This window comes from Heterodontus francisci, chromosome 4, assembly GCF_036365525.1.
Source record: "Heterodontus francisci isolate sHetFra1 chromosome 4, sHetFra1.hap1, whole genome shotgun sequence".
Lineage (NCBI taxonomy): Eukaryota > Metazoa > Chordata > Chondrichthyes > Heterodontiformes > Heterodontidae > Heterodontus > Heterodontus francisci.
The window spans coordinates 4,514,116-4,527,092 of NC_090374.1; the positions used below are offsets into that span (position 1 = coordinate 4,514,116).

The following is a 12,977-nucleotide window of genomic DNA, read 5'->3' on the forward strand; positions in this document are numbered from 1 at the left end:
AGATACACTACGCCCTCCACAGAGTCTACTCACCCATTTAATCTCCTCCTTCAGAGACTCTATTCACCCATTTAATCTCCTCCTTCAGAGACTCTATTCACCCATTTAATCTGCTTCCTTATACTCAACTCACCCTTTTAATCTCCCTTATAGATACAACTCAACCATTTAATATCCTCCCATATAGACTGTACTCACCCATTTTTAATCACCTCCTTTATAGACTCTACTCAGCCATTTAATCTCCTCCTTTATAGCCTCTACACACCCATTTCATCTCCTTTATAGACTCTATTCAGCCATTTAATCTCCTCCTTTATAGCCTCTACACTCCCACTTAATCTCCTTTATAGACTCTATTCAGCCATTTAATCTCCTCCTTTATAGCCTCTACATTCCCATTTAATCTCCTTTATAGACTCTACTCACCCATTTAATCTCTTCCCTTATAGCCTCTACATTCCCATTTAATCTCCTCCCTACATTCACGGAGAAGACTCGGAGGGCGGAGTTCCAGACCGGTAAGTATAAAAAAACTTACCTTGGGTAAAAAAAAAACTGAAAAGTGACGTCACAGGAAAGCTGTGACCTGATTGGCTGGTAGGGAATTTTGACTGAATTTGAAAATAAAACAATGATAAAAATTGTGAAGGCGCATGGGGTCCAAGGTGTACTAGCTAGATGGATAAAGAACTGGCTGGGCAACAGGAGACAGAGAGTAGCAGTGGAAGGGAGTTTCTCAAAATGGAGACGTGTGACCAGTGGTGTTCCACAGGGATCCGTGCTGGGACCACTGTTGTTTGTGATATACATAAATGATTTGGAGGAAAGTATCGGTGGACTGATTAGCAAGTTTGCAGACGATACTAAGATTGGTGGAGTAGCAGATACTGAAGGGGACTGTCAGAGAATACAGCAGAATATAGATAGACTGGAGAGTTGGGCAGAGAAATGGCAGATGGAGTTCAATCAGGGCAAATGCGAGGTGATGCATTTTGGAAGATCCAATTCAAGAGTGAACTATACAGTAAATGGAAAAGTCCTGGGGAACATTGATGTACAGAGAGATTTGGGTGTTCAGGTCCATTGTTCCCTGCAGGTGGCAACGCAGGTCAATAGAGTGGTCAAGAAGGCATACGGCATGCTTTCCTTCATCGGACGGGGTATTGAGTACAAGAGTTGGCAGGTCATGTTACAGTTGTATAGGACTTTGGTTCGGCCACATTTGGAATACTGCGTGCAGTTCTGGTCGCCACATTACCAAAAGGATGTGGATGCTTTGGAGAGGGTGCAGAGGAGATTCACCAGGATGTTGCCTGGTATGGAGGGCGCTAGCTATGAAGAGAGGTTGAGTAGATTAGGATTATTTTCATTAGAAAGACGGAGTTTGAGGGGGGACCTGATTGAGGTGTACAAAATCATGAGAGGTATAGACAGGGTGGATAGCAAGAAGCTTTTTCCCAGAGTGGGGGATTCAATTACAAGGGGACACGAGTTCAAAGTGAAAGGGGAAAAGTTTAGGGGGGATATGCGTGGAAATCTCTTTACGCAGAGGGTGGTGGGTGCATGGAACGCTTTGCCAGCGGAGGTGGTAGACACGGGCACGATAGCGTCTTTTAAGATGTATCTAGACAGATACATGAATGGGCAGGAAGTAAAGAGATACAGACCCTTAGAAAATAGGCGACAGGTTTAGATAGAGGATTTGGATCGGCGTAGGCTTGGAGGGCCGAAGGGCCTGTTCCTGTGCTGTAATTTTCTTTGTTCTTTGTTCTTAATGGGAACGGCTTTTTTTTGTCTACCTTATCTGAACCTGTCAAAATCTTGTACGCCTCTATCAAATCTCCCCACAATTTCCTTGGCTCCAAGGTGAACAACCCCAGTTTTTCCAACCTAACCTTATAGCTAAAATCCCCCATCCCTGGAACTACTCTAATAAATCTCCTCTGCACCCTCTCAAGGACCCTCACATCTTTCCTAAAGTGTGGTGACCAGAAGTGGACACAATACTCCAGTTGGGGCCTAACCAGAGCTTTATAAAGGTTCAGCATAATTTTCCTGCTTTTGTATTTATTTATATATTCATGAATCCCAAGATCCCATACTAACCAAACTCTCAATATGCCCTGCCACCTTCAAAGTTCTATGCACATGCAGCCCCAGGTTCCTCCGTCCCTGCACACTCTTCAGAACTGTGCCATTAAGTCTATATTGCCTCTCCCTATCCCTTCTGCCAAAATGCATCACCTCACACTTTCCTGTATTTTTTTATTTTTTTTTTATTTTTAGAGATACAGCACTGAAACAGACCCTTCGGCCCACCGAGTTTGTGCCGGCCAACAACCACCCATTTATACTAACCCTGCAGTAATCCCATATTCCCTATCACCTACCTACACTAGGGGCAATTTACAACGGCCAATTTACCTATCAACCTGCAAGTCTCTGACTGCGGGAGGAAACCGGAGCACCTGACGAAAACCCACGCGGTCAGAGGGAGAACTTGCAAACTCCGCACAGGCAGTACCCAGAATCGAACCCGGGTCCCTGGAGCTGTGAGGCTGCAGTGCTAACCACTGCACCACTGTGCCACCCATTAAATTCCATCTAATCTGTCTGCCCATTCTGCTAGCCTATCTATGTCCTGTTACAGTCGACTGGTATCATTCTCACTGTTGCTGCTCCTCCAAGTTTGGTGTCATCGACAAATTTTGAAATTTTACTCTGTATTCCAATATCCAAGTCATTTATATCTATCAAAAAGTGCAGTGCGCCAGCACTGACCATTGGGGAACACCACTGTCTACCATCTTCCAGTTTGAAAAACAACCATTTACCACGAATCACTATTTTCTGTCCTTAAGCCAATGTTTTATCCAATTGGCTGTCCTATCCCATGAGCCTCAGTTTTGTAACCAGCCTTTTATGTGGCACTTTGCCAAACGCTTTCTTAAAATCCATACAGACAACATCCACTGCTTTCCCTTCACTAACCTTCTCTGTTACTTCATCAGAAAATTCAGTTAGATTAGTCAAGCATGATCTGTCTTTCACAAATCCATGCTGGCTCTCCTTAATTAACTCAAACCTCACCAAATGCCTGTTAATTATTTTCCCTGATTATTTCTAAAACATTACCCTCCACTGATGTTAAACTAACTGGCCTTAGTTACAAGCACTGTCCTTACACCCTTTCTTGAATAAGGGTGTCATGTTTGCCACTCTCCAATCTTCTGGCACCTCCCCTATATCTGGGGAAGATTGAAAGATTTTGGCAAGCCCTTCCACTATCTCCACCCCCACTTCCTTTAGCAACCTGGGATGCAAGCCATACGGACTTATCTACCCTAAGCATAGCCAGCCTTTGCAGTATGTCTTTGCTTTCATCCCATATATTAACTCTACCAACTCCACTTGTATCGATATTTTGTCCACTTGGCCCTCATTCCCCAGCACCAGATCCAGCAATGCCTCCTTCCTAGTTGGGTTGAGAACATATTGATCAAGAAAGTTTTCCTGAACACTTTTCAGGAATTCCTCCCCCTCCTTACCCTTTGCTCTAACATTATCCCAATCGATATTTGGGTAATTAAAGTCACCAATATCACCACTCTATAGTTCTTCCACATCGCCTGATTTCCCTGCAGATTTGCTCCTCTATCTCTCTCTCTCACTATTTGGAGGCCTCTTGAATACACCACTAGTGTGATCAAACCCTTTTTGCTTCTCAGCTCTAACCAAATGGATTCTGTCTCTGCTCCCTCGATGACATCCTCCCTTTCCAATACTGCAATGTCTTCCCTAATCAGTACTGGCACCCACCTCCCTTCTTTCCTTTCCTATCTTTTCTGAACATTTTGTATCCTTGAATATTAAGTACCCAGTCCTCACCATTTTAAACCATATTTCTGTTATTGCCACTACATCATATTCCCACATGGCTATTTGTGCTTGTAGCTCACCAACAGCTTCTCTCTATCTCTGCTCGATCAAAACCCTGCATGATTTTGAACACCTCTAACAAATCTCTCATAACTTTCTCTGCTCTAAGGAAAATAATCCTATCTTCTCCAGTTTCTCCTTGTAACTGAATGGTACACTGTTCTGATAAATCTCCCTGCACCCACTCCTATCCTTCACACTATTTCCCTAGGGAAGTGGGTGAAGATATGAAAACAACTACCAGCCCTCATGTAGGCTCTGAGGGAGAAACTGTTGCCTAATTAGGGGCAGTCTCATGCAGTGGGCCGATGCCAACAGGATTTGGGCTGCAACATTTCACACATTCAGCCAACGCGAAGTAAGGAGGAATGAATTCCAGAGCTAAATTACAAGGGGACACGAGTTCAAAGTGAAAGGGGAAACGTTTAGGGGGGATATGCGTGGAAATTTCTTTACGCAGAGGGTGGTGGGTGCATGGAACGCTTTGCCAGCGGAGGTGGTAGGCGCGGGCACGATAGCGTCTTTTAAGATGTATCTAGACAGATACATGAATGGGCAGGAAGTAAAGAGATACAGACCCTTAGAAAATAGGCGACAGGTTTAGATAGAGGATTTGGATCGGCGCAGGCTTGGAGGGCCGAAGGGCCTGTTCCTGTGCTGTAATTTTCTTTGTTCTTTGTTCTTTGTTCGAAATGGACAAGGCCTCAGTCGCTGGATCACCCAGGACATAATGGGGAGGATAAATATTTTAAAATGTGGCCTCAGCTAAACTTGCAATCTACATATTAACATACCTACATATTTTGTAAGCACAGGCCAAGATTGTATTATCGTATAACTTAGATACAGAACCTCTTTCAGGCACAGCCTGTTTGATGGTCAGGAGAAATGCAGTCATGTGGAGCGCATGGAGGGCAGGAGCAGGTCACTCCAGGACTTCTGTTGTTATCTGACATCAGACAGCTTTCTCGCAGGTGAATCAGACTGCATTATTTACATCACGTTTAGTATAAATGGAAGACTAAATCAGTCACTGTAACATAGATCGTTATTATAAAAACTACTCCTGTGGAGTTATTGTCGCCTGACTAACAACTCTTTGTTGCAATGGTAACCAGCAAGAAATCCTCTAACACTAACACATCGTTCCATAAGGAATCAACATCATACCTGACTGGATAAAGGAGCCAGATTTGTCTTGCTTCTTGTTACGAGGCGAGATACTCATAGCCCTCTTCTCTTTGACAGAACTGAGCCCAGTCCTAGAACCTGCAGACAAGAAAACTGTTTAAGAAGGATGGAGATTCCCAGGCAGAGTGCAGAGTGAGGCAGGGATCAGTGGGACAGAGATTCCCAGTGGGAGTGTGGGGGGGCGGGGGGGGGGGGGGAGCTGTGGTGGGACAGAAATTCCGAGGGGGAGTGCTGGGGGTGGGGGGGGGGGGGAGGGGGTGCAGTGGGACAGAGATTCCGAGGGGCAGTGTAGGGAGTAGTGGGCCAGAGATTCCCAGTGGGAATGTGGAGGGGGGGGTGGGGGGCAGCAGTGGGATGGAGATTCCGAGGGGGAACGCGGAGGGGCAGTGGGACAGAGATTCCCAGTGCAATGGTAACCAGCAAGAAATCCTCTAACACTAACACATCGTTCCATAAGGAATCACCATCATACCTGACTGGATAAAGGAGCCAGATTTGTCTTGCTTCTTGTCACGAGGCGAGATACTCATAGCCCTCTTCTCTTTGACAGAACTGGGCCCGGTCCTAGAACCTGCAGACAAGAAAACTGTTTAAGAAGGATGGAGATTCCCAGGCAGAGTGCAGGGTGAGGCAGGGATCAGTGGGCAGAGATTCCCAGTGGGAATGTGGGGGGCAGTGGGATGGAAATGCCCAGTGGGAGTGAGGGGGGGCAGTGGGACGGCGATTCCAATGGGGGTGCGGTGCGGCAGTAGGACATTCCGAGGGGACTGCGGGGGGCAGTAGGAGATTCCGAGGGGGAGTGCTGGGGGGGGGGTGGGGAGGGGTGGTGGGGGTGGCAGGGGGAGATTCTGAGGAGGAGTGCAGGGGGGCAGTGGGAGATTCCCAGTGGGAGTGCAGGGGGCAGTGGGAGATTCCCAGTGGGAATGCAGGGGTCAGGGGGACAGAGAATCCCAGCGGGAGTACAGGGGGGCAGTGGGAAGGAGATTCCAAGTGGGAGAATATAATGGAGATTCCTGGGTGGGGGAATGTGTGATGGAGAGTCTGGATACACTCACAGGCGATGAGACTGTAATAGCAGGGACATTAAATATAGGTTTGCCTGAATAACAAAGGAGTCTTGACTCCCCTGACACTGACCTTGCACATGAGGCTTTTATTGGATGCCGAATGGAAGTCCATGTATATTACATCTACTGCATTGCCCTTGCTGACACTTTGGTTGGAATTTTACCAGTCCTTTGGGAATGGGCTCAGAGCCAGTGGCAGGGAGAGGCGGGGAGGGGTGGAGGGTGTATAATCGGGACAGAAGATGTCAGACCAGAAGTCAGTGTTAGGACTCCTGTTCTTCTTGGGTCTACAGGGCACAATTTCAAAATTTGCATATGGCAGTAAACTTGGAAGTATTATGAACTGTGAAGAGGATAGTGATAAACGTCAAAAGGACATGGACAGGTTCATGGAATGGGCAGACAAGTGGCAGTTGAAATTTAATGCAGAGAAATGTGAAGTGATTCATTTTGGAAGGAAGAATTAGGAGAGGCAATATAAATTAAGGGGTACAATTCTAAACGGGGTGCAGGAGCAGAGGAATCTGGGGGTATATGTGCACAAATTGTTGAAGGTTGCAGGGCCGGTTGAGAATCTGCTTAATAAAGTATACAGGATCCTGGGCTTTATAAATAGAGGGATAAAGTACAAAAGCAAGGTAGTTATGCTGAACTTTTCTAAAACACTGGTTCGGCCTCAACTGGAGTACTGTGTCTAGCTCTGGGCACCACACTTTAGGAATGATATGAAGGCATTAGAGAGGGTGTAGAAAAGATTGACAAGAATGTTTCCAGGGATGAGGAACTTCAGTTACGTGGATAGACTGGAGAAGTTGGGGCTGCTTCCCTTAGAGAAGAGAAGATTAAGAGAAAATTTGATAGAGGTGTTCAGAATTATGAAGGGTCTGGACAGAGTAGATAGAGAGAAACTGTTCCCATTGGCAGAAGGGTCAAGAACCAGAGGACAGGTAAATGGCAAAAGAAGCGACAGCGACCTGAGGAAAAGTTTTTTCACGCAGCGAGTGGTTAAGGTCTGGAATGCACTGCCTGAGCATGTGGTGGAGGCAGGTTCAAGCGTGACCTTCAAAAGAGTATTGAATAATTACCTGAAGAGAAAAAATTTGCAGGGCTATGGGGAAAAGGCAGGGGAGGGGGACTAGGTGAGTTGCTCTTGCAGAGAGGCAGTATGGACAAAATGGGCTGAATGGCCTCCTCCTGTGCTGTAACCATTCTATGATTCAATGATTCACCTCGTTGCCGCTTTCTCTTACCAGCAGCCGACATGGAGGGTGGGCTTCGTACATCCACATACCAGGGAGGGTGAAGCAGCGCGAGCATCAGCAAACAAAGTCAGGAGGGGGGATAAGGTGCCAGCACTGCAGGGGCGTGCTGCCATGCTGCCACTGAGGCAGTAGCAGTTGAGCAGAAGAAAAGGGTGGGGTGGGGCCAATTACATAAAAGGCTTTGCTCACTGTGACAGGCCACTTGCCATGTGCCTCATTCACCCAGGCTTTGGGGCCCCTGTTGAGGAGGAAGAGCAGCAGAGATGGCTGGAGGTCCAGGCATGGGCAGGGGGAGATCAGCAGCCTCAGGGCCAACAGGACGGCCTACCTCAGGGTGGGGCTGCAAGAGAAGTGTGCAGAGGAGCAGGCAAACAGCTTCCTGCATGCAAAAGACGCTACCCTCCGTAAAGGATCTACACCCCCTTTAGAATTGTATCGTTTATTTTATATTGCCTCTCCTCGTTCTTCCTACCAAAATGAATCACTTCACACTTCTCTGCATTAAATTTCATCTGGCACTTGTCCACCCATTCCACCAGCCTATCTATGTCCTCTTCAAGTATATCACTATCCTCCTCACAGTTCACAATATTTCCAAGATTTGTGTCATCTGCAAATTTTGAAATTGTGCTGTGTACACCCAAGTCGAGGTCATTAATATAGATCAAGAAAAGCAGTGGTCCTAATACTGACCCCTAGGGAACCTCACTATATTTCTTCCTCCAGTCTGAAAAACAACCATTCACCACTGAAATAAAAGCAAAATACTGCAGATGCTGTAAAGCGGAAATAAAAACAGAAAGTGCTGGAAATACTCAGCAGGTCTGGCAGCATCTGTGGAGAAAGAAGCAGAGTTAACGTTTCAGGTCTGTGACCTTTCATCAGAACTGTGAGCAAACATTCAAACATCTTTGTTGGATTCCATGAGAAACATGTCTTTGAGGGAATGACACCCAACCTCCTACCTCTTGCATATTTTCGATATGTCGATGATACGTTTTCTATATTTGAATCCGCAGCTGCATGTAATAATTTCCTTACACATCTTAATGGGCTCCATCCTGCACTCAAATTCACCTTGAAATGGAGCAGTCAAATGAGCTCCCTTTCCTTGACGTAATAGTTGAGAAATCTGTTAAGGGGTTCTCTACCATGGTCTATCACAATCCTACTTTCACTGGTCAATACACGCGTTGGGATTCTTACAATTCCATGCTCTATAAGATTGGTCTTATCGGCAACCTCATAAGTAGGGTCTGAGGCATTTGCTCACCATGCAAGCTTGATGCTGAAATAGGGCAAATCAAAGACATCCTGCGTGACAATGACTATCCTGATCAGATCATTTCTCGCTCTATATCGCGCAAACTTATGAACGGGCCTAAGGCCGTCATTTTCGGTGCTGAAAAGTGCCCATTCTACCTCAAATTACTCTGGAAGGGTAATGTATCCCAAAAATATGAGCAACAGGTGAAGCTAGCTGTTTCACGCTGCTACTATGCAGTTGGATCACGTGTGGTGTTCACCACTAACAGGATGCTGCCGTTGAGCCAAAAAGATGTTCTGCCTATCACACAATGAGTAATGTGATATATGAATTTCAATGCCAGTGTGATGCTAGGTATATAGGCCGTACGTCCCAAAGACCGACGGATCGTATCAAACAACATATCCCTTCCGCTATTGGCAATGGGCAAGATACAGACCGTACCCAACCAGCCTGTGCTTGCAAAACTCAAAACACAGTGTCCAACACTAGATGTGATTCCGCGGTTGGACAACATTTGCTAAATAATCCTCAGTGTGCTAAGAATTACTCTGACAACTAATTTAAGATTGTCAGTTGGGCTCGCAGTGTGGATCATTTGCGTGTACTGGAAGCTGCATATATTAATATACAGGGCCCTGTTCTTAGTAGACGGAAAGAACATGTACAAATATTGTGCCTGTTTCAATGCCTTGACCAATCAGAGTCAAGCTGCTTGGTTTAAATTTCAAACAAAGTTTGGCAGTTAACTGTGAGTCACCATAAACTGGTACCAGAGTTTACTTGCCAACCAATCAGCACTCTCTTCTCATATAGTATAAAGTTGTTGCTTTCCTTTACATTGGTATTCTTGCGAACTGTCCTGTTAAGTGCAAGACGAAAAATGCAAGAACAATAGGAATAGTAGGGGATTTTAACTACCCCAATATTAAATGGGATAATTTTAGGATGAGAGGAATTGAGGGAGCAGAATTCTTAAGGTGCATTCATATGTAGCAAGTCCAACAAGAGAGGTTCTGAGTTTTGATGAACGGTCACTGACTTGGAGTGTTAACTTTGCTTCTCTCTCCACAGATGCTGTCAGACTTGCTGAGTATTTCTAGCATTTTTGGTTTTATTTCAGGTTTCCAGCATCTGCAGTATTTTGCTTTTATTACCAACAAGAGAGGGCGCAGTTTTAGACTTAGTTTCAGGAAATGAAGATGGACAGGTGGAAGTAGTGGCAGTGGGAGAGCATTTTGGTGGTCGTGATCATAATTCAGTCAGTTTTAACATAATTATGGAAATGGCCAGAGATAGAACAGGAGTTAGAGTTCTCAATTGGGGCAAGGCCGGTTTTACTAAACTGAGGAGTTATTTAGCGAAAGTGGGCTGGAAACAGCTACTTGAAGGTAAATCAGTGTCAGAACAGTGGGAGGCATTCAAAGGGGAGATTCAAGGGGTTAAGGGTAAACACATTCCAACAAAGAAAGAGGGTGAGACGGCCAAATCTAGAGCCCCATAGATGTCAAGGAGCCTACAGGGTAAGATAAGGCAGAAAAGGAAAGCTTATGTCCGACACCAAGAACTCAATACTACAGAAAGCCAAAAGGAATATAGAAAGAGGAGGGGTGAAATCAACAAGGAACTTAGCAAAGCAAAGAGTGGGCATGAAAGAATATTGGCAAGCAAAATCAAGGTGAACCCAAAGATGTTTTATCAATACATTAAAAGTAAGAGGATAACTAAGGAGAGAGTAGGGCCCATAAAAGACCAAGAAGGCAACCTATGTGCAGGGACGGAAGATGTTGGTATTGTTCTTAATGAATACTTTGTGTCTGTCTTCACCAAAGAGGGGGATGATGCAGATATTGTAGTTAAGGAGAAGTGATTGGATGTGAGAAACATAGGAAGAGAGGAAGTATTAATGGGATTAGCATTCTTGAAAGTTGATAAACCACCAGGGCCAGATGAAATGTACCCCGGGCTGTTAAAAGAAGCGAGAGAGAAAACAGAGGAAGGTCTGGCCATCATTTTCCAGTCCTCACTGGATACAGGTGTGGTGCCAGAGGATTGGCGAGCTGCTAACGCTGTACCTCTGTTTAAAAAGGGGATTGAGGGATAGACCGAATAATTACAGGTCAGTCAGTCTAACCTCAGTAGTGGGCAAATTATTGGAATCTATTCTGAGAGACAGGATAAACTGTCACTTAGAAAGGCACAGATTAATCAAGGATATTCAGCATGGACTTGTTAAGGGAAGATCTTGTTTGACCAACTTGATCAAATTTTTTGAAGAAGTAACAGGAAGATAAATGAGGGTAGTGCAGTTGATGTGGTCTGCATGGATTTTAGCAAGGCTTTTGGCAAGGTCCCACATGACAGACTGGTTAAAAAAATAAAATCCCATGGGATCCAGGGAAATGCAGCAAGGTGGATACAAAATTGACTCAGTGGCAGAAAACAAAGGGTAATTGTTGACAGGTGTTTTTGTGACTGGAGGACTGTTTCCAGTGGTGTACTGGGTCCCCTGCTTTTTGTGGTTTTTATTAACGATTTGGACATGGGGGCCATGATCAAGAAGTTTGCGGACAACACAAAGATTGGCCGTGTGGTAGATAGCGAGGAGGATAGCTGTAGGCTGCAGGCAGATATTGATGGTCAGGTCAGATGGGCAGAAAAGTGGCAAATGGAATTCAACTTGGAGAAGTGTGAGGTGATGCATTTGGGGAGGTCAAACAAGGCAAAGTAATACACGATTAATGGGAAAATACTGAGAAGTGTACAGGAAGTGAGGGACCTTGGAGTGAATGTCTACAGATCCCTGAAGGTAGCAGGATAGGTTGATAAGGTGGTTAAGAAGGCATATGGAATCCTTTCCTTTATTAGCCGAGGTATAGAATATAAGAGCAGGGAGGTTATGCTGGAACTGTATAACTGATTGGTTCGGCCACAACTTGAGTACTGTGTGCAGTTCTGGTCACCTCATTACAGAAAGGATGTAATTGCACTAGAGAGGATACAGAGGAGATTTACGAGGATGTTGCCAGGACTGGAAAAATGCAACTATGAGGAAAGATTGGATAGGCTGGGGTTGTTCTCCTTGGAACAGAGAAGGCTGAGAAGGAATTTGATTGAAATGTACAAAATTTTGAGGGACCTGAATAGAGTGGAGGTGAAGGGTCTATTCACCTTAGCAGAGAGGTCAGGTACGAGGGGGCATAGATTTAAAGTGATTGGTAGACAAATCAGAGGAGAGATGAGGAAAAACTTTTTCACCCAGAGGATGGTGAGGGTCTGGAACTCACTGCCTGAAAGGGTGGTTGAGACAGAAACCCTCAACTCATTCTAAAGGAGTCTGGATATGCACCTCAAGTGCCGTAATCTGCAGGGCTACGGACCAAATGCTGGAAGGTGGGATTAGGATCGGTGGATCGTTTTTCGGCTGGCATAGACATGATGGGCCAAGTGGCCTCTTTCTGTGCCTTAAACTTTCTGTGATTCTATGATTCTAACATTTCTCTATTTTCAGCAATACTCAAGTTCTGTACTAACAAATGACTATTTAACAAACATATTGGAGTTTTTTGAGGATGTAACTAGCAGAATAGATAAGTGGGAACCGGTGGATGTGGTAGATTTTGATTTTCAGAAAGCTTTTGATAAGGTCCCACACAAGAGGTTAGTAAACAAAATTAGAGCACATGGGATTTAGGGGAATATACTGGCATGGATTGAGAAATGGTTAATGGACAGAAAACAGAGAGTAGGAATAAATGGGTCATTTTTAGGTTGGCAGGCTGTTACTAGTGGGGTACCACAAGGATCAGTGCTTGAGCCCTGGCTATTCACAATCATTGATTTGGATGTGGGGATTAAATGTAATATTTTCAAGTTTGCAGATGACACAAAGTTAGGTGGAAGTGTGAGTTGTGAGGAAAATGCAAAGATGCTAATATGATGGGCCTAGATAGACAGGAAGGACTTGTTTCCCCTAGAGGAGAGGTCAATTACCAGGGGGCACAGATTTATGGTGATTGGTGGAAGGATTAGAGGCTACATGAGGAAAAACATTATCAACCAGAGGGTGATGGGTGTCTGGAATTCACTGCCAGGATCGATGGTGGAGGCAGAAACACTCCATTCTTTTAAAAGGTACCTGGACATGAAGTGCTGTAACCTGCAAGGCTATGGACCAGGTGCTGGAAGGTGGGATTAGATTGGGCAGCTAGATTTTTTGGCTGGCACAGACTCGAAGGGCTGAATGGC

The 12,977-nt window shown here is 45.1% G+C and overlaps 1 protein-coding gene across 3 annotated transcripts in view; it reads right to left on the minus strand.

Annotated features, from left to right (window-relative positions):
- The window catches only part of spef2 (sperm flagellar 2), an 849,051-nt gene that overhangs the window by 222,376 nt on the left and 613,698 nt on the right, over positions 1-12,977 (minus strand). For all 3 annotated transcript variants that reach the window (XM_068029096.1, XM_068029094.1, XM_068029095.1), the window contains 2 exons: positions 5,606-5,704; positions 5,113-5,211 (listed from right to left, as the gene is read on the minus strand). In XM_068029096.1, coding sequence (XP_067885197.1) covers positions 5,113-5,211; positions 5,606-5,704 — 198 coding nt within the window. The remainder of the gene's footprint in view (positions 1-5,112; positions 5,212-5,605; positions 5,705-12,977) is intronic.